The following is a 27,123-nucleotide window of genomic DNA, read 5'->3' as shown; positions in this document are numbered from 1 at the left end:
AAAAAGAACAACACTGATCCAGATGAAGTTGATAATTTCTGGGACCTACTGGATGAAAAATTTAAACAAAATCCCCAAACACCATGTCAAGCTTCTTTTGGATGACTTCAATGCCCAACTAGGTCGTGAACAGAAGTACAAGAAAGTTATAGGAAATTACCCTGCTCACAAAAGAACCAATCCCAATGGCAAAAGATTTGTGTCCATTTGCGAAAATCACAACCTGCAGGTCATGTCGACCCACTTTCGCCATCTACCCAGAAAGTAAATGACTTGGCGTTTTCCCGTCCAAGCTCTCGGAGAGTTCCAAATTGATCATGTTGCAATCTCCAGGAGAAACAGCCCTGAAATTATGAATGTCAAGGTGAAGAAAGACATCAATGTGGCCTCAGATCATTATATGTCTCTTATCAAATTCAAACCAATTCCCGCAAACACAAGGAAGACAACCAAACAGATCACACGCTTCGACAATGATAAACTTCGACAAAGGGTCGAGGAGTTCCAGCAGAAGGCTAGACCAAATGACTGTGACTTTAACAACGCCAAAAATCTCCTTGTTGAGGCCGCCAAAGACGTTGCAGAAATCAAGAGAAGCAAAAAGCATGCCTGGTGGAATGGTACCTGCGAATTAGTCCTCCAAGAAAGACTCAATGCGTGGAAACAGTACTACTCTACGAAATCAGAAAATGATTGGGAAACCTACAAAACCCAACATGCCCAATTAGCTAGGGTGTTCAGAACTGAGAAACGTAAATACAAAAAATCTCTCATTGAAAAGATAAAGGAAGAATAAAAGCAGAGAATACTACAGAGCCTTCAAACGCAAACTCACTGGCTATAAACCACCATCTCTATGCTTTGAGCGAAAGGACGGCACACTGGCGACATCGAATGAAGAAACTTGCAGCATTCTGGCAGATTACTTCAAGAATTTACTTAATTGCTCTAAACCGCAAAGCGCCATTGAGACCAACGAACCCTTACTCATGTACCCAGATTCCAGACCACCCGACAGAGATGAAATCAAGCGCCACATTGCCCATCTCAAAAATAACAAAGCGCCGGGGGAAGACTCAGTAGTAGCAGAACTATGGAAATATGCCCCAGAGGAATCACTTGATACCTTGCAAAAGCAAATAGAAGAAATTTGGAACAAGGAGACCCTACACGAAGATTGGAAAATAGCTTTGATCCATCCATTACACAAAAAAGGCAGCATGAAGAACATCAACAACTACAGAGGAATATCTTTGCTACCCATGACTTACAAAATTCTATCACTTGCCATCCTGGAGCGTTTGGAAGCACAAGTCGAACATCAAATAGGTGAATACCAAGGAGGGTTCAGAAAAGGTCGCTCGACAGCTGAACAGATCCAAAATCTCAAAACGATCATCAGATATTGTACACTAAGGCAGTAGCGTAGCCAGGATTTCAGTTTGGGGGGGGGCCCATTCATCCAGAAATTTATTTTGATAGTTGTCCAAACTTCCATCGTTTACGTGGTGTAGAATACCTAAAAAGGAAATGAGTGTCCTTGGATCCAAGTAAGAGTGGGGGATTCGTGTGGATTCCGGAGGCCAATAGTAATCATCATCATCATCATCATCATCATCATCATCATCATCATCATCTTCTTCTTCTTCTTCTTCTACTTCTTCTTCTTCTTCTTCTTCTCCCACATGTGTGCGGTCGCGGGTGCGAACTGCGTCGCACATGTAGATTTGGCCCTGTTTTACGGCCGGATGACCTTCCCGATGCCAACCCTATATAGAGAGATGTAATCAGTGTTGTGTGTTTCTCTGGTGGTTGGTAGTGTAGTATGTTGTCTGAATATGAATATGTTCGGACAAACACCCAGTCCCCAGCCAGAAGAATTATTCAGACGCGATTAAAATCCCCGACCCAGCCGGGAATCGAACCCGGGGCTCTCTGAACCGAAGGCCTCAACACTGATCATTCAGGCAATTAGTCGGACTCCGGAAGCTAATATTAATATGCATTTTATATAAAATGCTTAATAAAAGTACATTCGTTAAAACTCCTGGGGTGTCTGGACTCCTTGGAGGACACCCCCCCCCCTCCGGCTACCGCCATTACTCCCACCCCAACATAACTGCAGCATTTCATATATTCCGAGTACAAGTGAAATGAATGCAAAAATAAACAGTTTGAGTAAGGATGCAATATTCTGGTTTAGAATGAATACGGTAATGTTATTATAATAATGGTCATGTGATAAGCAATAAAGAAGCGACATTTTATACAAATAATGAGGCCAAGATATACATATACACACGTCGAATACAGGTTTCTCATCCTTCTTGTTGTCCATGGCTAGATGATGAAGGCATGAGAATGATGGCCCACCGTGACTCTATTTCTACATTATAAACAAACCCTAGATGACACAGACTTCGAATCTAACCGCATCTTAAGAAATCGCACAAAGTAGTTAATCAGAAATAAAAAATGTATATATTTCCGGAATTTAGCTAACAACTTAAATTCTAATCGCGAATGGGACCAACTTAGAGCTCTAGGAATAGAAAAACATCAACAGAGACAGATAACTCCTGACATTCCACTTGACGAACTGAACGATTACTTTAGAAGAATAAATATTCAACCTACCCAAATTAACTGCACCGACTCACCGCCCTCCCCTCCAGCCAATCCACCATTCACATTTCACAGTGTCACAAAATCAGTTTAAAAGGCTTTGTACTCGATTAAATGAGAGACTACAGGTGTAGATGATATTCCTATTACTTTTATACATAACATTATGGGTGCTATCTTGCCTATACTGACGCACATACTGAACTACTGTTTACTAAACGGAACTTTCCCTACTGTCTGGAAAACAGCCAATATTATATCGTCATCATCGTCGCCATAAGACCTATCTGTGTCGGTGCGACGTAAAGCCCCTAGCAAAAAAAAAATATATATATATATATTATATCGGTACCTAAGAGTTTAAACCCACAATCACCCTCTGACTATAGCCCTACTCCCTGCGCTTTCTAAAGACTTTGAACGTTTAGTATACGAGGAAGTTCTGGAATACCTAAATGAAAATGCTCTTTTGGACCCTTTGCAATCTGGATTTGAGAAGGGTCACAGTACCGCGACAGCACTTTTGAAGGTTACTGAAGACATTAAAAACGCTATGGACAAACGACTGCTCACTATATTTATCCTTCTTGACTTCAGTAGCGCCTTTGACACTATAGTAACTCCGACTATGACAAAGAAAATGGAGCTGCTAAATTTCGGCCTGGCTGCGCTTAAGGTTTTTAGTTCTTATTTGAGTAACCGTCAACAGCGTGTAGCAGTAAACGACAAGGCCTCTAAATGGAAAATGAAACTTAGTTTTGCCCCACAGGGCAGTGTTCTACGGCCCCTAATTTTCTGTATTTATATAATGACATACCATCTGTGACAGGAAATAACACACATTACCTCTATGCTGACGATCTTCAAGTATAGCGACACTGCAAGACAAGATGTTAACAGGGACCTCCGAGGACCCAGTGTATTTACACATCGAAGCTCTCTTATACTAAACTGCAAAAAATCTCAATTATAATTGGATCTCGAAAATTACTGAACTGCTCAAATAATGTCGCAATCCCGCCTATCCTACTGAATGGTAATATTATTCCCTACAGTAAACCGGTTACAAATCCCGGCGTAATGATGAATGAAACAGTTGATTGGTCTGATCACACGAAAGAAATACGTAAAAAGATGTCTGGAGTTCTTCACTCTCTTAAACGGCAGAGGGATGTATTTCCATTTGAGCTACAGGCCAAACTAATACAGACACTCATTCTCCCTATTCTTGATTATTGTGACGTTGTTTTAGTTGACATGACGAGAGAAGAAACATTTAAACTTCAACGAGCACTGAATTCCTGCCTGCGATGTATTTACAATATCAGGTACGATGTTCATGTCAACCCACGCTATCAAGCTGTCTCATGGCTGATGTCTGATAAACGTCGGCAGCTACACACTTTAACGGTGGTGATCAGTGTTAGCTGAAAGTCAGCCAATGTACTGTATATGTCTTCTAAATTCAACTTCTTATCATCATTTCACAACTTAAATACACCGCACAAATAAAATTAATAGATCATTTGTGGTGACTGTCGTCAGATTATGGAATTCCCCGCCAGTTCAAGTCAGAGAAAGTAGCTGTTTTTAATCACGATTTAAGGTCACCTGCCGAGACTACCTGCTGAGGACAGCTAACTGAATGGTTGATGAATGTGTGCGTTCCTGAGGATCAGTCATTTTCAAGAGTTTTTTTATTTATTAGTTCTAATAGTAATTTAGTGAGTAATTTATTTTCAATTCTATTAATTTATGCAGTTTTAACTATTTTAAGTATCTCAGTATTTTATTTAAGATTCTGATTAATATGCGGTTAAGTGTACGAGAGGGCCTGGAGCCCTAACTTCACCACTGTACTGAAGGCACTAATAAATAAATAAACAAACAAACAAATAAATATATATATAATGTAAAGCGTATGGGTATAGATATTTTGTTAGTTGGTAAAGAAAGGGTACACCTCACAACGTATGCTGTGTAGGGTTTACCTTGTCCTATTAGTTTCCCCCGCGGTTAGGGCCACGCAGCTGTGAGCTTGCATCCGGGAGATAGTGGACTCGAACCCCACTGTCGGCAGCCCTGAAAGTGTTTTCCCGCGGTTTCCCATTTTCACACCAAGCAAATGCTGGGGCTGTACCTTAATTAAGGCCACGGCCGCTTCCTTCCCACTCCTAAGCCTTTCCTATCCCACCGTCGCCATAAGACCTACGGTGCGATGTAAAGCAAATTGTTAATCAGTTTCCCTCGCAAGCCTGGGATACAGAACATAGTAGTATAAAGTTACAGTTTTATGACGCTAATATTCGTAGGTATAATTTTTATTAACGTGCCAGAAACCAACGACACTGAGCTGTTGCCATTTCAACACCATTTTAAGGGCCACCGACCCAAGCCGGGATTTGAACCTGCGAACTCAGACTCAGAAGGGCAGCGACTCAACCAACTGAACCACATGAAAAGGAGGCGTTTGTGATTATTGTTATAAATAGATGCAGTTAGTACTTTTACAAAGGTTTTATGAGGAGCATTTACTACGGCATACGTTTTCCAACTGTCCTAAATGCACGAGGCCGGACAGAAGAACTACCTGGAAGCTGAAGAGCCTTGCAGGGGTGTCGCTTCCTTCTCTGTACACTTTTCCAAACCAAACTCCATGGCGTAACAGCCCCGAAGGGCCATCGCCTACCAAGCGACGGCTGTTCAGCCCGGAGGCCTGCAGATTACGAGGTGTCGTGTGGTCAGCACGACGAATCTTATCCGCCGTTATTCCTGGCTTTCTAGACCGGGGCCGCCATCTCATCGTCAGATAGCTCCTCAATTATAAACACGTGGGCTGAGTGTACCTCGAACCAGCCCTGACCTGGCCTGGAATCGAACCCGGGGCCTCCGGTAAGAGGTAGGCACGCTACCCCTACACCGTGGGGCCGGCTGGATACTTTTAGGTCTCCTTATTTTAGAATTTGACTTAAGGCATCCTGCATTCGATTCCCGGCACTGACAGAGTTAAGAAAGGGATGGGGAGGATATAGCTTTGTTTGTGGTTGCAGTACAGTTGGCCTTGAGTCTCCCGTAATCGAAATATCTACGACCTGGCAGGTAGTCACCTTCACGGGGTGTAGTACCAAAGTGGTTCCTTTTTTTAAGAAGACAAATTAAATGAAGATTCTACTTCCTCACAAACGAAGAAGGAACAGTTTCAGTAATGCAGTCGGTTTATGTTAAGAGTACAGAAGGTATGATTGTACATGGTAACAATCAAAACCAACAATATCTACTGAAGATCCGTCACCGCAATCGGTAGGACCGGCTTTCTTTTCATATCCACCGGGCGAGTTGGCCTTGCGGTTACGGGCGCACAGCTGTGTGCTTGCATCCGGGAGATAGTGGGTTCAAACTCCACTGTCGGCAACCCTAAAGATGGTTTCCTGTGGTTTCCCATTTTCACACCAGGCAAATGCTGGGGCTGTACCTTAATTAAAGCCACGGCCGCTTCTTCCCACTCTCAGCCCTTTCCTTCCCCATCGTCGCCATAAGACCTACGGTGCGATGTAAAGCAAATTCTAAATAAAAATTAAAAAATATTTTCACAACCCCTTCCAAGGTAAAGTTGTATCCACACTACTGGTCTGGACTTACTGAAATTATTTTGTGGGTACGCCACTGCATCCACTCACCATTTAAGGTACAAGGTAAGTCCGAAGAATGGTTGGATACTCAAAATACACCACCATAAATGATGAGGTCCTGGCTCAAAAGTACAAGGAAAGGTAAGGGACGGGATCTAGTGTTTTAAGTAGAATCCGTATCAATAGAACGTGATTTCCCATTTTGAAAATGCTTCATGTATCGACTGCGATTCAAGCCTGGGCCGTCCTGTTGAGAAGACAGAACCATTGGGACTGAGTTATCACGCCCGCCAATTACAAAATAGTTACCCGCACTCGTGATGGTGCCATTTGAGGTTCCAATCAGTCTCCGGGCATTTGACAAGATATACAGGCCCACCTATCGAACTTAGGCACGCATCCGCGATTGTCTTGCTACTGTAAGAATAAAAGAACTTTTTTCATAACTTACCGAGAATGCACATAGTGTTGGCTTCTCAGTGACAAAACGGCTCCTCTTCAAAAAAAGTTACTTATATGGCACAAAATGAGGAACTAACGTGCAGCTCACAATCCCGTCACAGCCTTCCCAACGCTGTAACTTAAACACAGCACATCTCTCAACCACAGTAAAACCCGAGGATCCCTAGGGCATTGTTGTTTCCTGGAACCGATATGCAATAGCTGACACGATGTTGTAAGCTTGCAAATGTTTCTGGACGTGGCCCCCGTTATCTCGGTGGTCACGTTCCGGCCCTCTACTGAGTAATCCCTTGCTAATTGCCCCTTTCTTCATGTCTTGACATTATTGTCAACACACGGTTACATTCTCAATAGTGAGACCTCTACAGGGAAATATCCCCGCGCATCACAATCCTGATTGTCTTCCTTTCATTCAAGCAGTATAAATATGGAGAATTATGTATGGCCCTATTGAGCCTTACTAGTAGATTCTTTGTCGCTACGTTAACTTAACATTTCGGCGTAAGTTTTTAAGTTGTTGGTACCGTACGTAAAACAACGGCTGATCCTCGCTCTAGTTTCAGGAAATATTTTGGGGTGGGGCCCGGCCCCCCTGCCCCCCCCCCCCCCTTGGCTACGCCAGTGCGACTAAGGTCCAAGCAGTATGTGTCTGTCTTTGTGGGCTTTAAGAAAGCGTACGGCTCCATTGACCGGGAAGTCCTGCTAAACATCTTAAATGAACTTGGAGTTGATTTGAAACTGCTGGCATTAATTAGAGCCACCCTGACCGATACAAAATCCAAGGTGAAGTTCCACGGATGTCTCTCGCATTCCTTTGACATCAAAACAGAAGTCCGACAAGGTGATGGGCTATCCCCGATACTCTTCAACTGCGTTCTTGAAAAGATCATCAGAACCTGGCGTGTGAGATTATAGGAAACCAACTACAGTCCATTGAGAATAGGAACTAAATCCAAGGGGATTGCAACAGACTGCTTAGCATTTGCCGATGATATTGCTGTTCTCTCAAACGACATAGAAACCGCTAGAGCTCAAGTTGAAATTTTAAAGGAAATTGCCGAAAAAGCTGGTTTGCAGATATCCTTTGAGAAAACAGAAGTAATGACTAACATCAAAGAGGCTCCACCAAAACTCCATACAAAATACAGGGACATCACCCGAGTAGACCAATTCAAATACCTGGGTGATATCATCATGAAAAATGGACTGGACAAAGAAGCACTTCAGGAGCGAGTACGCAAACTGGAAATAGCCTACCAAACATCCTCCACAATCTAGAACCAAAAATGCCTTTCCCAAAACACCAAGATACGTCACTATGAAACAGTTCTGAAGCCAGTAGTTCTATATGCAGCCAAAACCCTGTCTCTAAATGCCAACAAAGGACTCCTTGAAGAACTGGAGAAAAGAGAACGCAAAATTATGAGAGGAATCTTGGGATCAAAGGACAGAAATGGAATCCATCAAAAGAGATCCAACAAGGAAGTCTACAGCAAAATAGAGAAAATTACCGACACAATCAGAAAAAGATGGGCACGATTTTACGGTCATCTGAAAAGAATGGAAGAAAGTTAACTAAAGAAATCTTTCACTTTTCTGATTCAAATCCCAAAACCACAATTCCCTGGTTTAGAAATACCAAAGAAGACCTGCAAATGCTACATATCTCAGCTGAAGACGCCCTTAACAGAGATCTCTTCCGCAAGAAAATATTGACGAACAGGCTAATCCGAGAGGAGCAAGCGTAAGCAGGCCCACTCACAAAGAATGAGGCAAATTTGGTCTCTAAAGAAGGCCAAGTTCAGTGTCAAATGCAACAAGACTTAACGTGGTCCCTGATGGCCCCAGCGAATTATATATAATAATAATAATAATAATAATAATAATAATAATAATAATAATAATAATAATAATAATAATAATAATAATAATAATAAATTATTTTTTTACGAGGGAAGTGTGGGAAATCTTTCATTAGACACTTGTGAGGGTCCGCACTCCACAAGCGTGTGAGATTCCTACTCACTTAAACCCACACACCCTTTTCCCACGACGTATATCTCCGCCCCGGAACCGCTCTTGCATTACTTCAGGGCGGTGTTGTGCTAATTTCTCAGGTTTCTTCTTCTTTATTTCTCCTTACTGTCGTTCATGAGCATTCATATCTCTCTTTTTCTGACGCAGGATGCCTTCTACATATACTGCTATCTGATCCCAAGATTCTTGGTTTCGTAGCATCGCCTGCACAACAGTTTCTGGCGTCAACTCCTTGCTCAGTATATAAACATCTTTTCTGAGTTGACCAATGATAGCATACGAAAAATGTGTGAAATACATCGTCTATATCATTGCAATAAATACACGCCGAGTCGCTCGCTCTACCTACTCTATGTAGAAATTTCCGGAAGTATCCATGACCCGTCAATAGTTGCGTGATGTAAAAGTTAACCTTGCCATGAGCTCGGGCAACCCAATCAGCTAGGCGTGGTATCAGCCGCTTAGTCCATTTTCCACGAGGATCTTCCTCCCATCTTTGCTGCCACCGCTCCGTTCGTTGCCTATAAGCTAGCTCCTTAGCGCGCTTCTTTTCGAGCTCTCCTTGAGTTCGCCAGACTTCCTGCCTCTCTAAGGCAAGTAAATCAATCGGTGCTACCGCTGCTATCGTAATAATAATAATAATAATAATAATAATAATAATAATAATAATAATAATAATAATAATAATAATAATAACAGAGCATTACTTTAGTCCAAAATTAGTGATACAAATTTTATCTCTGTGGGAGAGAAGAAAAGTGATTCTCCATCTGGCTGTATACCTCAACGTTTCTGGAAATGTAAGTACAAGAGAGAAAACTTAAACATCAACAATTTCCTGATGTTAAGGGTAATTGGTTCCTTGAATCTGGATGTTAGTCGATGTCCAGACTAAGAGTTCATCTGGACTAGGGGATGGGAGAAAGGAGGTCAATATTTCAGGAATTTTAAGCAAGTCAATCATTAAGCACAGTTCTGGTAAACACAGGTGTGAGTGGGTTGAACTTTAGTGATGGAAAAATGACAAGTACTATCGTAGTGATTATGTAGCCATTCTGCAATAATTTTAGAAGCCTATCCAAGGCAGAATTTTTCTGTTTTTTGACTAATGGATCTTGTTCTTCTTTCTTGGCCAGTTATATGTCATTAACTTAGCCATTCCCAATTACTTGGGGAGCACAACATATGTGCAGATATTAGCTAAGTTTTTTGACCCTCTGAACGGAAGACCACTCTGTTGATCATACAATCAAGGAGCTGGACTCTTTGATTAATTTTTCTATTGCTGCAATTTGTTTATTTTTTTTTCTGGAACTTATTTTGTATCAGATTTTAAATAAATTAAAATGCTGAATCTTAGAGTTGTCGTTTTTTCCAATCATTTTCATAAAAATGATTGTTTTAATACTGGTATGTTCGTTGTATCATACTGCATGTTGTTATTTATGTAAGGTAAGGTAAATCAAAATATCCATTTTTATTCAAAGTGCAAAATTTCAGGTTCAATATGGACACACCTGAAGCCTCAAGTGGAAAACTTGGACAGAACAAAATTTACAATTGTTGCATGGGATCCTCCTGGTTATGGTAAAAGCCGTCCTCCCAGTAGAGATTTTTCACCTGGTTTTTATGAGCGAGACGCAGAATGGGCTGTGAAATTAATGCAGGTAAGCTACAAGCATGTTGTGAGAGTTTATAACAAAGATAGTGAGCAAATAGGTAATTTTAGTACAAGATTTGGGAATAGAACATAACAGGCTGGCTGAAAAGTGTTTTACTATAAACGTTCTGTTACTTTGTCTTGTAGTTGTCAGCCAACAAATAATTTGTATTTATTGTTGGTACTATTGTAAAGAATGCTGCAAGATAATTATCTATATATATAAAATAAGAGTTTTGTCTGAACATTGCTCAGAATTTGAAAAGGATGGTATTTCTGTATCGGTCGTGTCCATAGCAGCAAGGAAATGCACTTTTAATTTTCCATAATGTCTGTCTGTCTGTCTGTCTGTCTGTCTGTCTGTCTGTCTGTCTGTCTGTCTGTCTGTCTGTCTGTCTGTCTGTATGTATGTATGTATGTATGTATGTGTGTTTGTAGGTACACGCATCACAAGAAAACGGCTGAAGAGAATTTAATGAAAATCGGTATGTAGTGTCCGGAAATAAGCCGCTACAATCTAGGCCTAAATAATTTTATTCACGCTGAGAGAAATGGTAGTTTCGGGGAAGACCTAAAATTTAATTCTCAAATATTGATGTTATTAGTGGTCCTATCTTAATGAAAATCGGTATACAAAGTCGGGAAATAAGTCGCTGCATTCGAGGTTATAAATAATCTTATTCACGCTGAAAGAAATGGTAGTTTAGGGGAAGGTCTAAATATAAATCTCAAATTTTTATGTTATTAGTGGTCCTATCTTAATGAAAATCAGTATGCAAAGTCAGGAAATAAGTCGCTACAATCTAAGCCAAAATAATTTTATTCATGCTGAGTGGAAGGGTAGTTTAGGAGAAGGCCTAAAATTTAATTCTCAAATATTTGTGTTATTAGTGGTCCTATCGACAAATACTACATTACTAAAATCATATAGTATTAAATTTTCGATCGTTTATGTCTCATACATTATTTTTTTTGCTAGTGGCTTTACGTCGCACCGACACAGATAGGTCTTATGGCGACGATGGGACAGGAAAGGGCTAGGAGTGGGAAGGAAGCGACCGTGGCCTTAATTAAGGTACAGCCCCAGCATTTGCCTGGTGTGAAAATGGGAAACCACGGAAAACCATTTTCAGGGCTGCCGACAGTGGGATTCGAACCTACTATCTCCCGAATACTGGATACTGGCCGCACTTAAGCGACTGCATCATACATTTTTAGCGTACTAGCTATGATGACAGAGATATTCACCAACTTGGATTTTTGTTGCCAAGTCCATATCATCGCCAAGTCACGAGAAAATGGGTAAACAGGATTTAATGAAAATCGTTATGTAAAGTCGTGGAATAAGGAACTACAGTCTACGCTATAAAAATTTTGTAAGATGCCCTAATATCACAGAGTAGAAAGAAAACGAAATGTGAAGACCTAAAATAAAAGAAAGCACATAACATTGAACAACAATAACATTACATTGACCATGGTTTGTTGTGATGTGCGTTGAGTCTTCTGTTGCCAGTCATGTCCGATAGTTGGGATTAGTGCTCTATACTGAGTATTTTTTTAAAAATTGCTTTTGCGTCACATTGACACAAATGGATATTATGGCGATGATGGGATAGGAAAGGGTTAGGAGTGGTAAGGAAGCGGCCCTGGCGTTAATTACGGTACAGTCACAGCATTTGCCTGGTATGAAAATGGGAGACCACGGAAAACAATCTTCAGGGCTGTCGACAGTCATTCGTTTTCGAACCCACTACTTCCCGGATGCAAACCCACAGCTGCTCGCCCCTAACCGCACGGCCAACTCGCTCAGTCGTGCCGAGTATAACAGCCTGCCTGAATATTGGCGGAAGTAGCTGGGGAGTTAGATAACTTTCTTCTTAAGCATGCCATTCCTCTGGTTCATACATTTTCTGATACTACTGATACGTAACAAACTGGTTCACCATAGCATTCGAGCTATTTAGTCCCCATCCTAAGGCACTGATTGGAATGAGCAGTGTGTATTTTTCACAGAACAGTGGCAGAGGAGTGTTCACGGCTGTCTGCGGCCTGTTCATTTCAGCACTAGAACTTTGGAGTTTTAGATCGGCATCATAGTACTGTTCGTTCAAAGTGAGAAAATGTGTGGTTTTTCATTTGAGCGAGTATTTTATATGATAACATTGCTTTTAATCCCTACATTCCTATTGACGTTTTGTAATGGCCTAAGTTAACTGTAGTTAGGTAAACCACAAAGACAGTCTTTGTGAGAATCCTGTAGGGAAGCACGGGTACATCAGCTAGTTTAAGCTATAAGGGAGGCAATTTTTTGTCTTTACTAGTCAAGGAGGAGATTGCGCGGGCAATCATGTTTGAGACTAAAAACTCTATTTAACTCACAAATTGCTTATAACATGTTTTTCTACTTCCATATTCTATTTACAAGGAAATGGTTTTATTATCGTCTTAATCAGATTTAATAATAATTGGCCTCAGCTACCCTGTGCAGAGATTTTAATATGACTCCTTCTAGGCTGCCTGCATATCAATTTTGACATTCCATTTTATTGCACCAGATGTCAGAGTAAACCGTATCTTTCTTGAATGTCTATGGCCAACTTCAATGATTTTAATCGGATAAATACCAAATGTGTCACCAGAGGTCTTTTACATGCTGTTTGAGTGATGAACTGAATACTGTAGCACACACGTAATATTAAACAGAGATGATTACTCTGGTTGTGGACTGTAGTTTGGTTATGCATGTGATTAGACCATAGGGCCGAGTCATTCACCAGTATTACACGTAATAAAACTTTTATTTAAATTATTCATGATTAACAAAATGCACAAACACTATTTACACCTTAAATAATAAAATGAAATGCCTGAATGGCTATCAATTGATTAAGTTTGAGGCCATGTAGCTGTGAATGTGTTGTCTAGACGACATGTTGTCGCTTGATCAAGTCGGTGCAATCTACAGTCGCCCACATACGACAAAGGGCTTCCTCTACCACCAGACCACAAGGTTCACCAGATTGGCCTAGCACTCAAGGACCTCCTCGCAGTAACTCCAGCCAGGCGCGACCATCACGATGCCGCAACAACGCTCTGAGCTCTCAGCACTTGGCCTCACCTGGACCTGGTGCAACGCAAATGCTTCTTCAACAGGGCGAACTTGCTTTATCTTGCCATGGCGCAAGGTTGGGACGTCGCAGTCCAGGTGGACAGAGCCACCGAGGATCAGGTAGCGGTCTTACCAGAAGGCTTTCAGTACACTCCGACGCCACGCCAGGCAACGGTCCCCCACGGGGCCACCTCCGGTCGGCCAGGAAGAGGATGCGAAAAACGCGGGGTGAGGCATAAGCAAGACAAGGCGTAATGCGTTCTCCTGCCTTCGGACGACAACGGATCTCTCCCCACCGGCTCCTAAGGCAGACTGTATTATCTCCTATTCAACAATCTCTGACTGGACTACCGCCGCCGGATCTTTGTCGTGAATAGCAGTGATTTTCTCGTGTTATATATTTATATGTACCGATATACACATATATATCTGGTTTACTGTGCATGTATATCTATTTCTGGTCATCTTCATTTCTGTGTGTATCTTTGTTTGCAGGGAAGAAAACATTATGTCTATAAATATTTGTGTAGGAAATTTTCATTTCATAAAGCACTGAAGGGGTGGCACCCATCTGGGACCCCTCCCTGCCCTCTCGTGGCTGATGCCCGTGCTGTCTCACCTACATGCGAAAATCCGCTTGGCTATATAAGCGGGTGGATGAGGTAGCTCGGGGACAATTGGTCGTGAGAGGTGCAGCAACTATGGTCAGCATGGAGTTGCAGGCTTCATGCGAAGTGACCGTGCGGCCCTGCAATGCGCATCAGGTTAACTTGGAGTTGTGAGGCTTCATGCGAACCGAGTGCAGTGTTCGGAGTCGATGGAGTCGACACTCTCGATTCCAGGCTTCAGTCGCACCCATCCCTAGATCCTATGCTTCCGAGGGCCCTGCTCAGACTGAGTATTTTATCCTACCTTCACCGTGCGCACTGTTGTACCTCACGTCACCTCACCGAACCCTACATGACAAATACAGGAACTTCTATTGGTAGAAACATCTCCCGATTGCTATTGTTCGATTTCAAGTTGAGAATTCCCGGTCGATTGGGCCGTTTATCGCTTTGGTTTATCGTTTTTAGTAGTTTGTATTATGTGTTTTGAACTTGCCAACCCATCTTTAACTTCAGTTTCACTATATGCGAGTATGTTATTATAACAGTAACATGCTTATCATACATATTTATATCATGTTATGGCCTTTCGGCTGAAATAAATTCTTAATTATCGCTTTGATGACCACATGGGAGACCAGTCTACTTTGTTGTCTTTGATTATCTTCATGTTTATTTTCGTTTTCATACTCGTCGGGTGTGTTTTTTGTGGAATTTCTTGTTTGAAGAAGTACAAGAAATTTGAGGTAAGAATTCCCTATTATTCTTATTTTATTAACCTCCTGAGGCCAGAACATGAAAAGCGTATCACACCAAAATAAATGAAATTCCAAAAAATTGGAACACCAACTTTTCGGTCTACTCAATGTTCTATTTATTTTATTGTTTAAAATATATTTTGCAGGATATTTGATTCTATTTTTAAACAGTGTCCTCTTAAAGGGACACTAGGCCACAGGAGGTTATGTAAGTTATTAAGTTGATGATTGATAGCTGTTTCTGTTCCCAAAAATATCTTCTTTTTTTAAAAGATTTCTTGCATGGTGGTTGTTATTAATAACAATAACATGTTTATCATCATACATATTTATGTCATGTTATGGCCTTTCGGCTGAAATAGGCTAAATTCTTAATTTAATTTAATTCAGTTGATGTAATGTTTTATTATTTCTGATAAGCCACTACTGTTTTTAGGGTATCGAAATTAGCAGTAAAAATATAAACTGTTGACGGTGCCCTTAATTATTTTCTTCTGTTTCTTTTTATGGCTCAGGCCATGCATGGAAAGTGCCAAATTTGTGGGATATACACCGATAGCGAAGAGGTCCGCCAGCAGGGAATCTTACCATATTTCATCATTTCCCTGTTGCTAGACATGAAATTTGCAAAGAGTGGCTGGACATTGTGGGAATCCAAAGGTTGCGGCAGCTTCCTTCAAAGCAGCTGAGAAACTGCACTATGTGTTTGAGACATTTTCGCCGCTCCAGCTATCCAGGACCTCTATCAAAGATCTTGTCCCAGACAGAATTGTACTGAGTAATATAGAAAAGGAACTACTTTAAAGAATAGGTTCACATTAATTTACAATGCATTAAGAATCGGTTTCTAGCTTCAAAGGAGTCTAAGATTTCTTAGTCACTGTCATCACTCATCTTACTATCTGTTAAGTCGTCATGTACACTGATGATGAATGGCTCCATTCTTTCGTCCCTTATTATTTCCTTGGCCCAATCGTCTGTTTGAAGATTTTTCGCGCGATTGAAGCACTTGTCCCAATCTGCAGCAGTCACACGGTCGATGGCTTCTGACGTGAGATTTTCTACGTCCTTTATTTTGAATGTGTTGTTCCTCTCTGCCACTTCTCTCTCAACTTGAGCCCAAATCAATTCACATTTACTATCCATCTTTAACTGCACGTACGGTGCAAGCTCAACAGCTGCATGACAGGGAATGACTCGGGTAAGGTGGCCTGGAGCGGATGGGCTTCAGTTTAGACAGCACTGCATGATCAGCGTTGCCAATCCGTGCTTGGAGGTAAGCGACTCTTGACCTTCTGTCGCTTCGCCGTTCCCATATCTGACGACAGCACAGTTTTTCTTACCCACCTAATGTGGTGGCCGCGACAATAGTCTTGCCTTACCTAGTAAGTTGAAATTCATACATCTCTTAGAGGCAGAGTGTAGCTAAAATTTCTAACATTTGAATGTACCATTTTAAATTGTTGTCAGTGTTCCTCTCAGCATGTAGGGATCTACTTTTGGAGTCAGTGAATATCAAATTTGCAATAACAGTAAAATTTTCTCCATTAATTTCAACCAGACATTAACAAAGCAAACACAGTCCTTTAATATCCCTCAATACAGTCAAGTGCTTAACAAATTTAGGTGGATAACTTGCTCAATGGAATTTTATTCCTGTTTTTCCTACCTTAAGAACCATAGGGGGACCATAATAACCATAGATGTTTATGAATGAATGAATGAATGAATGATGATGTAATGAGATTTGAAAATCAATACCCTGCATTCACTGTAGCAGGGGAGAAAAAATTCATACCTTACTGAACCCTTGAACTTACCATTCCATCGTTGGTCGGCCACGGCTGCTACAGTAGAACAATTTAGAGCTCTTAAATCCTGGGTCGTTGCGGGAATAAATTCGGTCACGATCTTAACCAAACGATGGGGTTCAGAAGAGAGCCTAACTACTTGAAATGAGGAGCAAAAATGTGCTTACTAACTTTTATTAAATTGAAAGAGCACGATAACATCAATAATTTAATATGCATTCTTGCAAAAGAGAAAAAAATATAAATTATTGATTTTTGAATGTTCCAAACACAGTCACATTACATAACGTCAATTTGTTTCTTACAATATCGAAGAGTTGCTTCGGAGAAGTTAATATGTTAGTGGACAGCGAAACTGAAAAACTGAAAAAGGGAAGACCTGAAAACCGGGCACCTATTATTCCAAACGAGAACTGAGAGTTAATCCACACGATCCGTGGAAAATCTGACTTTCAACAAGTAGAACGCCTGATTTTCTCTCAATTAAGGTTATCCACCAGTCGAATACCCTTAACGGATACGGAACACCCGCCGAATGGACCCTTAATCGAACCAAACTGACTATCAGTTGCTTTGGATAGGTTGCGAAATATTATGGGAAAGCATGGTGTTCACTACCAGTTAACAGCATCATTCACAATTGAAATAAAATCCCACCATGTATTTGTCATTCATGACACCCTTAAGTGATAAGGTAATCCCGATGCTAAATGTGCATCACCCCAAACAGCTGTTCGGAAGGAACCAACAACAACAGGATCCGAGAGGATCTTACGTTATGTCGTTCTAAAGGAACAAAACTGCGAAATGCAGGAAACAATTACTAATCATGCATTTAGAAGAAATGCCAAACACTGAAGATAATTAAAAAGTGGAAAGTCACTTGAAAAATATTATTATCGAACCGATTTTCAGGTTAGAAATGGGTTTGTTATGCTTAATAAAATTACCAGTCCACGCTCAATTTTACTATAACTTTAAGGAATTCTTTCCCTTAAAAAAACAATGCTACCAGTACAGATCTCTCTATTTACTGTCTGTCCCAACACACTACTTGTAAAGTGATTACTTACTTACTTTAACTATGAATAAAAATGAAAGTACGACAAGACTGAAAATAAAATAAATTACTAGCTGACGAATCGAAACCGCATTCGCAACTCAAGTCTCACACTAATACACTGAGTGTCAATATGCACACTATCAAACGAGAACGGACGTCAAAACGAGAAAACAATAAAGTCCGTAAGAATAAATTAACATCTCGAAGTCATTAAAGCTTAACACGCACGGAGAATCACAGTAAAAATATTTAATCTATATCGAGCCGATATCCAACACTTGGACAACCCTCACTCGTCAACAGCTGTCCCGTTATCTCAATGGAGAGCTACGCATTGACCCTCTTCATAAATCATATCGTACTGTAACTGCTACCTTCATCCAGGCCGCTTCAACAAAAAAAAAAAACGAAACATCTAAACTGAGACTTGAGTGTGTACAGCTACCAACCCAGACCTATCGTCGGGCTCACTTGAAATCTGTACATCCTAACACTAATCATTATGTACATGATGCCTTCCAAATTCTATCGTCGGGCGTGACCTAGGACGTCTCATCATCAGTGACTCCAAGAATAACATGTGACGTCCTAAATCTATCGTCGGGCGTCAAAGTGGGTCGTACTACGCCTCCCTTAACATATCAGGCGAACTAGCAATTTCAAACACCTCCGACATTTAATACTAAATCTGGTCAGACAAATACCACACGATCGGAACCACGTCTCTTACTATCAAATGAATGCAAGTCGAAAAATACAGTAAGTCTCTACCATTACAATACGTGAGCTCAAAAATAAATATATGTGACGAACAAATCTCCACCTCGAACACAATCTCAGCCTGTGCGCTGAAGTGTTAGGGAAGCAAATGAAAATTCCCAACACACGTTTACCATTTAGTGGATGCCTTCAAAATAATAATCATCACTACCGCATTCGAAATTCTCAAATCGCCTATCATCAATTCCAACTATTTTTATCAATGACCTATCCAGTGAACAAATTCAATACAACACCAACCGTGTGTCCAAAGTGCTCTTTCATCCTTGAGGTCGCTCATTATCTTATTATCCATACGGGCTTTACGTAACAACATCACTGGATGTTTACTACCCAGACTTTAACATTTTACTAGAGTCGTTTTCAATTGGGATCTTTCTATAAATTTACGATGCTTCACACCATAGCCGTCTCACAAATTCGGATTGATTGCGGAAAACAATACAGCCTGCCTCAACACAGCCTGTTTCCTAAATACTTCCTCTTCAAAAATATAGCTTGTCTCAAACTCCTTCTCCTCGCTTTATTCCAGCGGTATCACTTCCATCTCTCTCGTCTCCACATATAAATTCGTCGCTCTCAATCCCTTTTCCTTCAAGACCCTTTTTCATACTTCGATCCCCTGGTGAAAACGACAACCATTATTAAACACATCTCTTACTTTACTATTATTACGACTTTCGAACCTCGAGAGTCCAAGAGCACCCAGCGACTTTTCGTATCATTGATATACACGATGTCTCAAAATTTTCCTTCCCATTAATAACTGTGACTCTAACAAATTTCACCGAAATCATCTAAATATGCCTGCGATCCTTGTAAAAATATACTGGTTAAATGCACTTTAACGTAGAAAAATTTCCTTATCCCGCGGTAGACATTATTATTATTATTATTATTATTATTATTATTATTATTATTATTATTATTATTATTATTATTATTATTATTATTAACAAACATTTCTGAATTTAACTGACCTCTGAGATTAAGATATTCGCCACGACTAATTTACACTTATAACGTTCCAAAAATCCACGCTTTGGATGATATCTCATCGAACATTCAACGCAAAATTTTAAGCGTCGCATTTTACCGTTCTTGACATGAACTTTACACACTGAAATTTTCACACGCTGACCAAAAATTACAACACCTTTTGCCTGATAGTTACGAATATCAACCCGACAATCATCTTGAAAAATTTGTTGGGACAGAACAATAACTAACTAACTACAACATAATATAAAATAGACAGACCTGCACAATGGTGACATTCCCAGCATTCTGGTTACATCATCACCAGCTGACCTCGGGCTTAGCCGCTCATTTTCACAGATAACATTTTCATTTCAAAAATCTCACTCATACAAACACTACCCTTCACACGCACGATATTAAAATTACCACATAAATCAGGCACTTTCTCTGTAATTTGCACCACGAGCTTCCCTCGTTCTGCAGTCGACTACAACTGTCTGATGCGTTCCCAGAGTGGTTTCTCTCCGTTACTTCAATAAAAACAGGTGTTCAGCAGATAAAGGGAGCAGAACTACTCTGAATAGCTTCCCCCAAACTCTCTTCACTTTCAAGCGTACATGAGATGATATAAATAAAACTTGCTGTGTATATTTCAACCAGCCTACACCTTCCTAGTTCGTCGGCAAACGTTCAGAACCTTTCCAATCACTTTCTCTTCTTAACCAAGTATATGGACCTTAGCCACGGACATGTATTTAATTATTTGTCGGTCAATCTGGCGCGAATTTCCAAGGACGACGGGCACAAGCTCCCGCGGCTTCAAGTTCCAGATCGACACTGAAAAATCTACGGTGGGGGTTTCTTTTATAATCTCAGGAGGGACGCTATCCCCTCTATGAGGCTTGATTGTGTAATCTGCCAATTTTGCGTCTAATAGACCGATTTTGATGAGACTTGTCCCAGAACTCCGGACAGGCTTGCACTGATGTTAGATGTTAAATTTATAATTTTTCTACACTCACAACAGGGGAAATAAATTATTTCTGCCCGTGCGTTTCGCGCGTTTTCTTCCTCCCCTGACCTTGGCACGTGTAGCTGGTTCGCTGATCTCACGCTAACATGTACTTAGGCTTAACTGCATTTAAGTTTTTCCCTGGTGTCTCTATCTTCACGTAGGGTGTACGAATAATTTTGCTTAGTTATTTCTTTCTTTACTGTATTGCCAAAATCCCTCGTTGTATAGAATTCCATGAATTTAAAGAATTGTCGGGCACTCGAGTTCCACCGAGGTGTCCCGGCAATTCACGAGCTTGCCGTGAGTGAGAACTTTCCCACGTGACATCGGGGCTCTTAGGAGCGCAACATGGCTGCCCTCAAACATAAAAGTACTTTCTTAATACCAAATAAATATTGGAGAAAAAAAAATATTTTTCTCACCGTAGAATTATGGGTTCATTACTTAGTGATTTCTTTTTCCCTCCATATAGATGTGCCTCGACATGAGTTTGGTCCTCGGTCAGGTCCTTCAGCTGCTACGAGTTCTGCTGCTGCTCCCACCGCGTCCACTCCTGCTGCTACTGCTACTTCTTCTACCACTACTATTACTACCACTTGTAGTATTGCTGTTTCTGCTACTACTGCCAATAGTGATACTGTTGAACCCTTACCAAAATGCTTAATTCCTTTTTATTTCCTACAGGCATTGGCAAGGCTTTCTTCAAAGTGTTAGAATCTCGAGTCAGAAAGGTGAGTAGACTAGTGATCAAAAAGTTTGGTCCCTCATTTTTAATGAAATTTGTTTGTCTGCTGGACTTCATTACAATGTGACTTTGGATTAAATTGATGGGTACAAAGACTATGGACACCTAGGACGTACCAAACAGATGCCTCGGTGTTCATGGTTAGAGGTCTCCTCAGAAAATGGAAGCAACCTGTTGCTTACTTTTTCTGCAGAGGCACTGTACCCACTGAGAAACTTGAAAGTTTTGATAAAGGATATCATTCTTGCTTTGCAGAAAACTGGCTTGGAAATTGTGGAAAGTTTGTGCTACCAGGGTCCCACAAACAGCAGGGTAATACCAGAGCTGTGCAGTGAGACTCGCTCTGGACATCCTGGTCCATTCTTCATAGCGGGAGAGAAGGAGATTTTTACAATCTTTGATCCTCCCCACCTTCTGAACACGACTGGAAATAACCTGTTTTGCCATGGAGTGTTCTATGAACCTGGGAAGAAAGCAAAATGGTAACATCTAGTCAGATTGTTTGAATGTGACTCACAGAGGACGTTCCGCTTTTGTCACAGGCTCACAAAAGATCATCCCTCTGTGGGTGGGGGCGGTAGAATAACACCCACGGTATCCCCTGCCTGTCGTAAGAGGCGACTAAAAGGAGCCTCGGGGCTCTGAACTTTGGAGCGTGGGTTGGCGACCACAGGGCCCTCAGCTGCGTCCTGGCATTGCTTCCACTTACTTGTGCCAGGCTCCTCACTTTCACCGGTCCTATCCGACCTCCCTTGGTCAACTCTTGTTCTTTTCCGACCCCGACGCTATTAGGTTTGCGAGGGCTAGGGAGTCTTTCATTTTCACGCCCTTCGTGGCCCTTGTCTTTCTTTGACCGATATCTTCATTTTTCGAAGTGTCGGATCCCTTTCATTTTTCCCTCTGATTAGTGTTATATAGAGGATGGTTGCCTAGTTGTACTTTCTCTTAAAACAATAATCACCACCACCACCATCACAAAAGATCACATTCACTCCACAGGCTATAGGGACATGCGAGTGAAATTGGCAGCCCAAGTATTCAGTTGTGCAGTAGGAGCTCCTATTGAATCATTGTTGATGTCCAAGACAGAGTCCGGGAAATATGTGTTATGCTCTCTTCCTTTATTTGCAGTTTGTAAGTGTGTCCTTCTACACAGTAGTATCTGTTCGGTTTCCAAGTAATTTATGTTTCTGAATTTTGTGATGGTAAGTCATTCATATCATATGATGCAAAGAGTTGTACAAACTTCCATACCTATAATTACATATGTCCAAATTCATTCATGATGTATGCAGTGTTCTCCCCAGAAATTTTCGTTAGCTGGGTGGCAGGAAAGATTAGCCAGGTGGGCAATACAACGTAGAAAATAAAATATGATAAAACTTTAACTTATTTTTTTCCCCGCAGGCCATTAACAATAATATTAGACAAGTAAACATTTACTGCAAAAATAAACTATTTTAGTATTATCACAAAGAAGACGTAACAGAGTAGTTTGAACTTCTAGTGTTCTACTGCTCATTCATAAACACTCGGTTACTGTGGAGAGCCAGATGGGTTTGTTACGTCCTGCGGAATTGAGTGCTCGCATGCGATTCCACGCTAATCCAGACATCGCTCGCGCACAACACTATGTGATAAGCTGAACTCCGATGTAACTTGCGCAATTATCCTGACAATAATGAAGATTTTTAATTTAAATAAACACTTTTACAGTGTTTACATTTTAATTTGGAACACATATTGACTGAAATATGTGTAGCCACCGTAGCTCAGGCGGCAGCGCACCGGCCTCTCACCGCTGGATTTCGTGGTTCAAATCCTGATCACTCCAGGTGAGATTTGTGCTGGGCAAAATGGAGGCGGGACAGGTTTTTCTCCAAGTACTCCGGTTTTCCCTATCATCTTTCATTCCAAAAACACTCTCTACCATCATTTCATTTCATCTGTCAGTCATTAATCATTGCCCCAGAGGAGTGCGACAGGCTTTGGCAGCTGGCACAATTCCTATCCTCGCTGCAAGATGGGGCTTAATTCATTCCATCCCTGACCCGGTCACTTACTGGAAGACAGATTGCAGGTTTTCAATGACTGAAATATGTATTAATATTATGTATTAATATTATGTATTGAACCCTTTTGGTCCACTATGAAGGATACCTACCTTCCTTACCTATCAGCAAAATTTCATGAGATCTGTCTCTTGGGTCGAATCGGGTTCTTCGTCACTTGCTGAGGTAAAGGTAGGGTTCAGTAATTCTAATCTATCTACTCAAATGGAAGGTCTATTTAAAACTATTCCTATTTATTCAAGTAATCTCTGAAGAGTTAATCATTTATCATCGGTATCATTGCGATCCAATTGTGTCCACTGGACACCACAATCATCTTACATAGAAGGTCAGAACACTGGTGTGAGCCTTTGACATAACTGCCTGATGGACATCCTTATTAGAAACCATTGTCTCAATTATTAATTAAAGAAAAGAAAGTCTGGGAATCCTTAACTTCGGCTTCCATGTGAGACTATATGTACAATCATAGTGATTCTTTATGGTCCAGTCCTCGTAACACGAACTCTGGACTCTGGGTATAATTAAGGCAATCCAGTGAGTGTGTGCCACACAGTGGTTATACGGCATGGACCCTTAATTGAATCGATGTGACCTGCGACTATGTCATGGACCGACATCTGAACTTCTAAGTTACTTTAAAGTCATTGTGGATGATGACCGCAAGGAAAATGATGCTACGGTGGCATATAGTCCTACTCTATATCACTGAGGTTGATGACCCCATGACCATCCAAGTTTCTAAGCTGAAGGCTAAACACAATTAAGTTACATCGGTTGATGACCAAAGTTTCCACTTTACTAACCCTAGCACATTTACTGCTCCATCAATCAAAGTCAAATAATGCAACAACAATGCTTACAATACTTTGTGGCACTAAAATACATTACCTTCGGATATGTCCCCTTAATCGTTACGTTAACATTTACGTATTCCCCTGAAAAATAAACTATTTCTATAATGCATCTTCAAGTCATTCGCTTGATTTAAAGTTTTTTCAAAATACGTTTCCACTTAATTTAATATTTAAATAAATTTAAATGATTTAATGAAATCTTAATGAACAACAAATTCTGTCTCCGCGGACGAATGGTTTCTTTCACAAGTCCCTACTTAACGTCTTGATGTAATTCCTTTTTAATCATGTTGGATGGATATCGTCGTTAGCTGGAAAAAAATTACATCACTTATTTCCAGTATTCATCTTGTTTCGTGATATCACACTTTAATTTAATCTAATACTAACCATTATTACTACTTGGATAACCCTGATAATTAAGTCCAAAACCATAAGTAAGTCGCCGTACAATGTAAACCGATTACGATGTGATATCTTGTCATAAAATTTCCGTGAAGCTTTGTGCGCCCCTCACAAACAAAACAAGCGTCATTACCATCGCTCTATATTTTGGACAACCCTGAAATTGGTTAACCTCGCTCATTGTACTCTAAGTTCGTGGTCTCAAATGTACATTACAATCTCAATTAAACAAATTTACAGTATCTAATAACACACACGTTATTCCCGGATGAAAATTTCAATTAGATCCAACAGTTAACGTTATACCCTGCCAAGAAATGCAATCTCGTGCCAATGCGTAACACACTTTGCACTTTCTGTTATTCGAGCTGCGAACTCCTATCAGCTGACGGCGTTGAGACACGACCCTCGCTCCGCTGTGGTATGGAACATCTGTTTGGTCCTGCCTGACTGGCCTCTCATAATTAAACAAATACCAACAAAATGCACATAGATTATACTTCAAAATGCCCTAATAATTGTACACGTCGCAAAGTAATACCGGCATGGATTCTCTAGTTCTACTTTCCATCCCAAACATTACACAAAATCTTCCTCGGGCTTATACATATCCCGGCACATTTACAGGCTTCCAGTCACCTGATTCAAAATCCTATTTCAACTCATACGACAACTCTGAACTCTCGTCTCAACTCGACGGCTCTCCCTGACGAAAAAGAATGGAATAAAAATACTTAGAATCCACGACGCATAATACGTAAAAATACATTAATAATGAACACTTCGCATAATGGTCTTGTATTTTCCAAAACTGGATTTCACAAAATGACTGTCAAAATTCTACTATTTTTATTGCCAGTCAGACAGAGTTTAAATTGACATAGAATAACGTTTCACTTCGTGACAAAATTCACCACTCTAAATTTCTCAACCCGACAGCGCTTTTCCACTCAATTGAAAATGGGTAACCAGGCTTACATTAATTCCATCAAATTTCAAACAAAAAATTACGTCAGATAAAATATCTGAATTTGACATCACAGGCAATAAATTCACGGAAATGACGATCTACTCTGGACGTGATATCACTTCGAAGCCCTCACTAATAACTTTTACATGTCACACGGCCTTTCGCAATATTTTAAATTTATCCAAGCAGAAAATAAGACAAATGACCTTTCGTCATATTTTTACATTCGCCAAAAAACATAGGGGTGACCAACTGCGTCATGAAAACCCATTTCAAATGCACATAAGTTTGACATCACAAAACAAGATATAGTAGGTGGTAAGATGACAAGGCACCTACCTCAGACAGACGCCGGATTCCATCCTTCGGCTCACCTGTGACCTTCCGCCGCTTATCTAGCCATTTTACATTTCTGGCTGTACATCATAATATTTATTTATTTTTACTGGAAATAAAACATAAAAAAAAGAAATACCCTTCACTAGTTGATTTTGTTGATCGCACTCGACTGATAGTATTTATTTCCCGCACACAAATTACTTCCCTTACCACACACAAATGTAAAAAAAATCTTCCTCTATCGTGGTTGTCCTTTTTATACAATTACTTCTGCTCAAAGAAAAACTATCTCCACATGGAGTCAAGACCCCAGCCACATCGGCTAAAATATGTTGGTTGGACTTAGTCTACTTTTGTCGATCGATTTACAGAGCAGTTCAACCCTCTGTCTTCAGCCTCACGATACAAAATGCAGGGGTTTCAACATGGCGTCACTTCTGTATTTATAGACAGTACCCCCTCTCTCCAGGCATTTTCCCTTTGCCGCCAAGAAAATTTGCGTAACTTTTCTGACTTAAATGAACCGTATTTAAAAGAGTTTTGGATGTAATCACATACTTGCTACATTACTATCGGCAGTGTTCCTGGACATTTAAAATTTATGCACCTTAATTTAACTGGTTAGATGACCTCATTTGATATGCACTACTTTTGTGTCGACTTCGCGTGGGGACGCTGGACACACGCACCCTTCTGAAAGAATCCCCAGAAATGGCTTAGCAGTCTCAAACTTTCTTCTGTATCCTTCCACTGCCGACACGTGCGGATGACGTCACGTATCCCAGCGTGGGACGGAAAGTAGCTACCTCCTTGCCACGTGTCACTTCAGTGATATCATGAAATGTTCAGAAATGTAGTAACTTTTCATACTTAAAATTCGTAGGGCACAAAGGTCGTGGGTTCATATTTCCCTCAAGACACGAATTCCTTTCGCGCAGTGACAAGGAATTCCATTCAATATAATCCAGGTGGTGAAATTTCTAATTTCGACGTCTGATGAAACATGACCTTTGAACATTAATTCCTTTCTTCTCTCTTCTGAAATTGCTCATTTCCTGGTGTACGGATGTTTGTTGATGCCTTCAGTTTCCTGGTAGTTCTTAGTTACTTGGAGAGTTCTGGGTTACGGGGTCGATCTCAAGTGAACTGTAGTTGACTTATTGGAAGTTAGGTGGTTTATCCTTCCAACTTCTT

General features: G+C 40.6%; 1 protein-coding gene across 2 annotated transcripts in view; it reads left to right on the top strand.

The window, feature by feature from the left end:
- The window catches only part of LOC136876335 (valacyclovir hydrolase), a 141,544-nt gene that overhangs the window by 12,372 nt on the left and 102,049 nt on the right, over positions 1-27,123 (top strand). For both annotated transcript variants that reach the window (XM_067150188.2, XM_067150187.2), the window contains exon 3: positions 10,254-10,420. In XM_067150188.2, the coding sequence (XP_067006289.2) occupies positions 10,254-10,420 (167 nt within the window). The remainder of the gene's footprint in view (positions 1-10,253; positions 10,421-27,123) is intronic.

This window comes from Anabrus simplex, chromosome 6 (assembly GCF_040414725.1).
Source record: "Anabrus simplex isolate iqAnaSimp1 chromosome 6, ASM4041472v1, whole genome shotgun sequence".
Lineage (NCBI taxonomy): Eukaryota > Metazoa > Arthropoda > Insecta > Orthoptera > Tettigoniidae > Anabrus > Anabrus simplex.
Note: the sequence above shows the minus strand (reverse complement) of the source record. Positions and strands in the feature narration are given on the sequence as shown.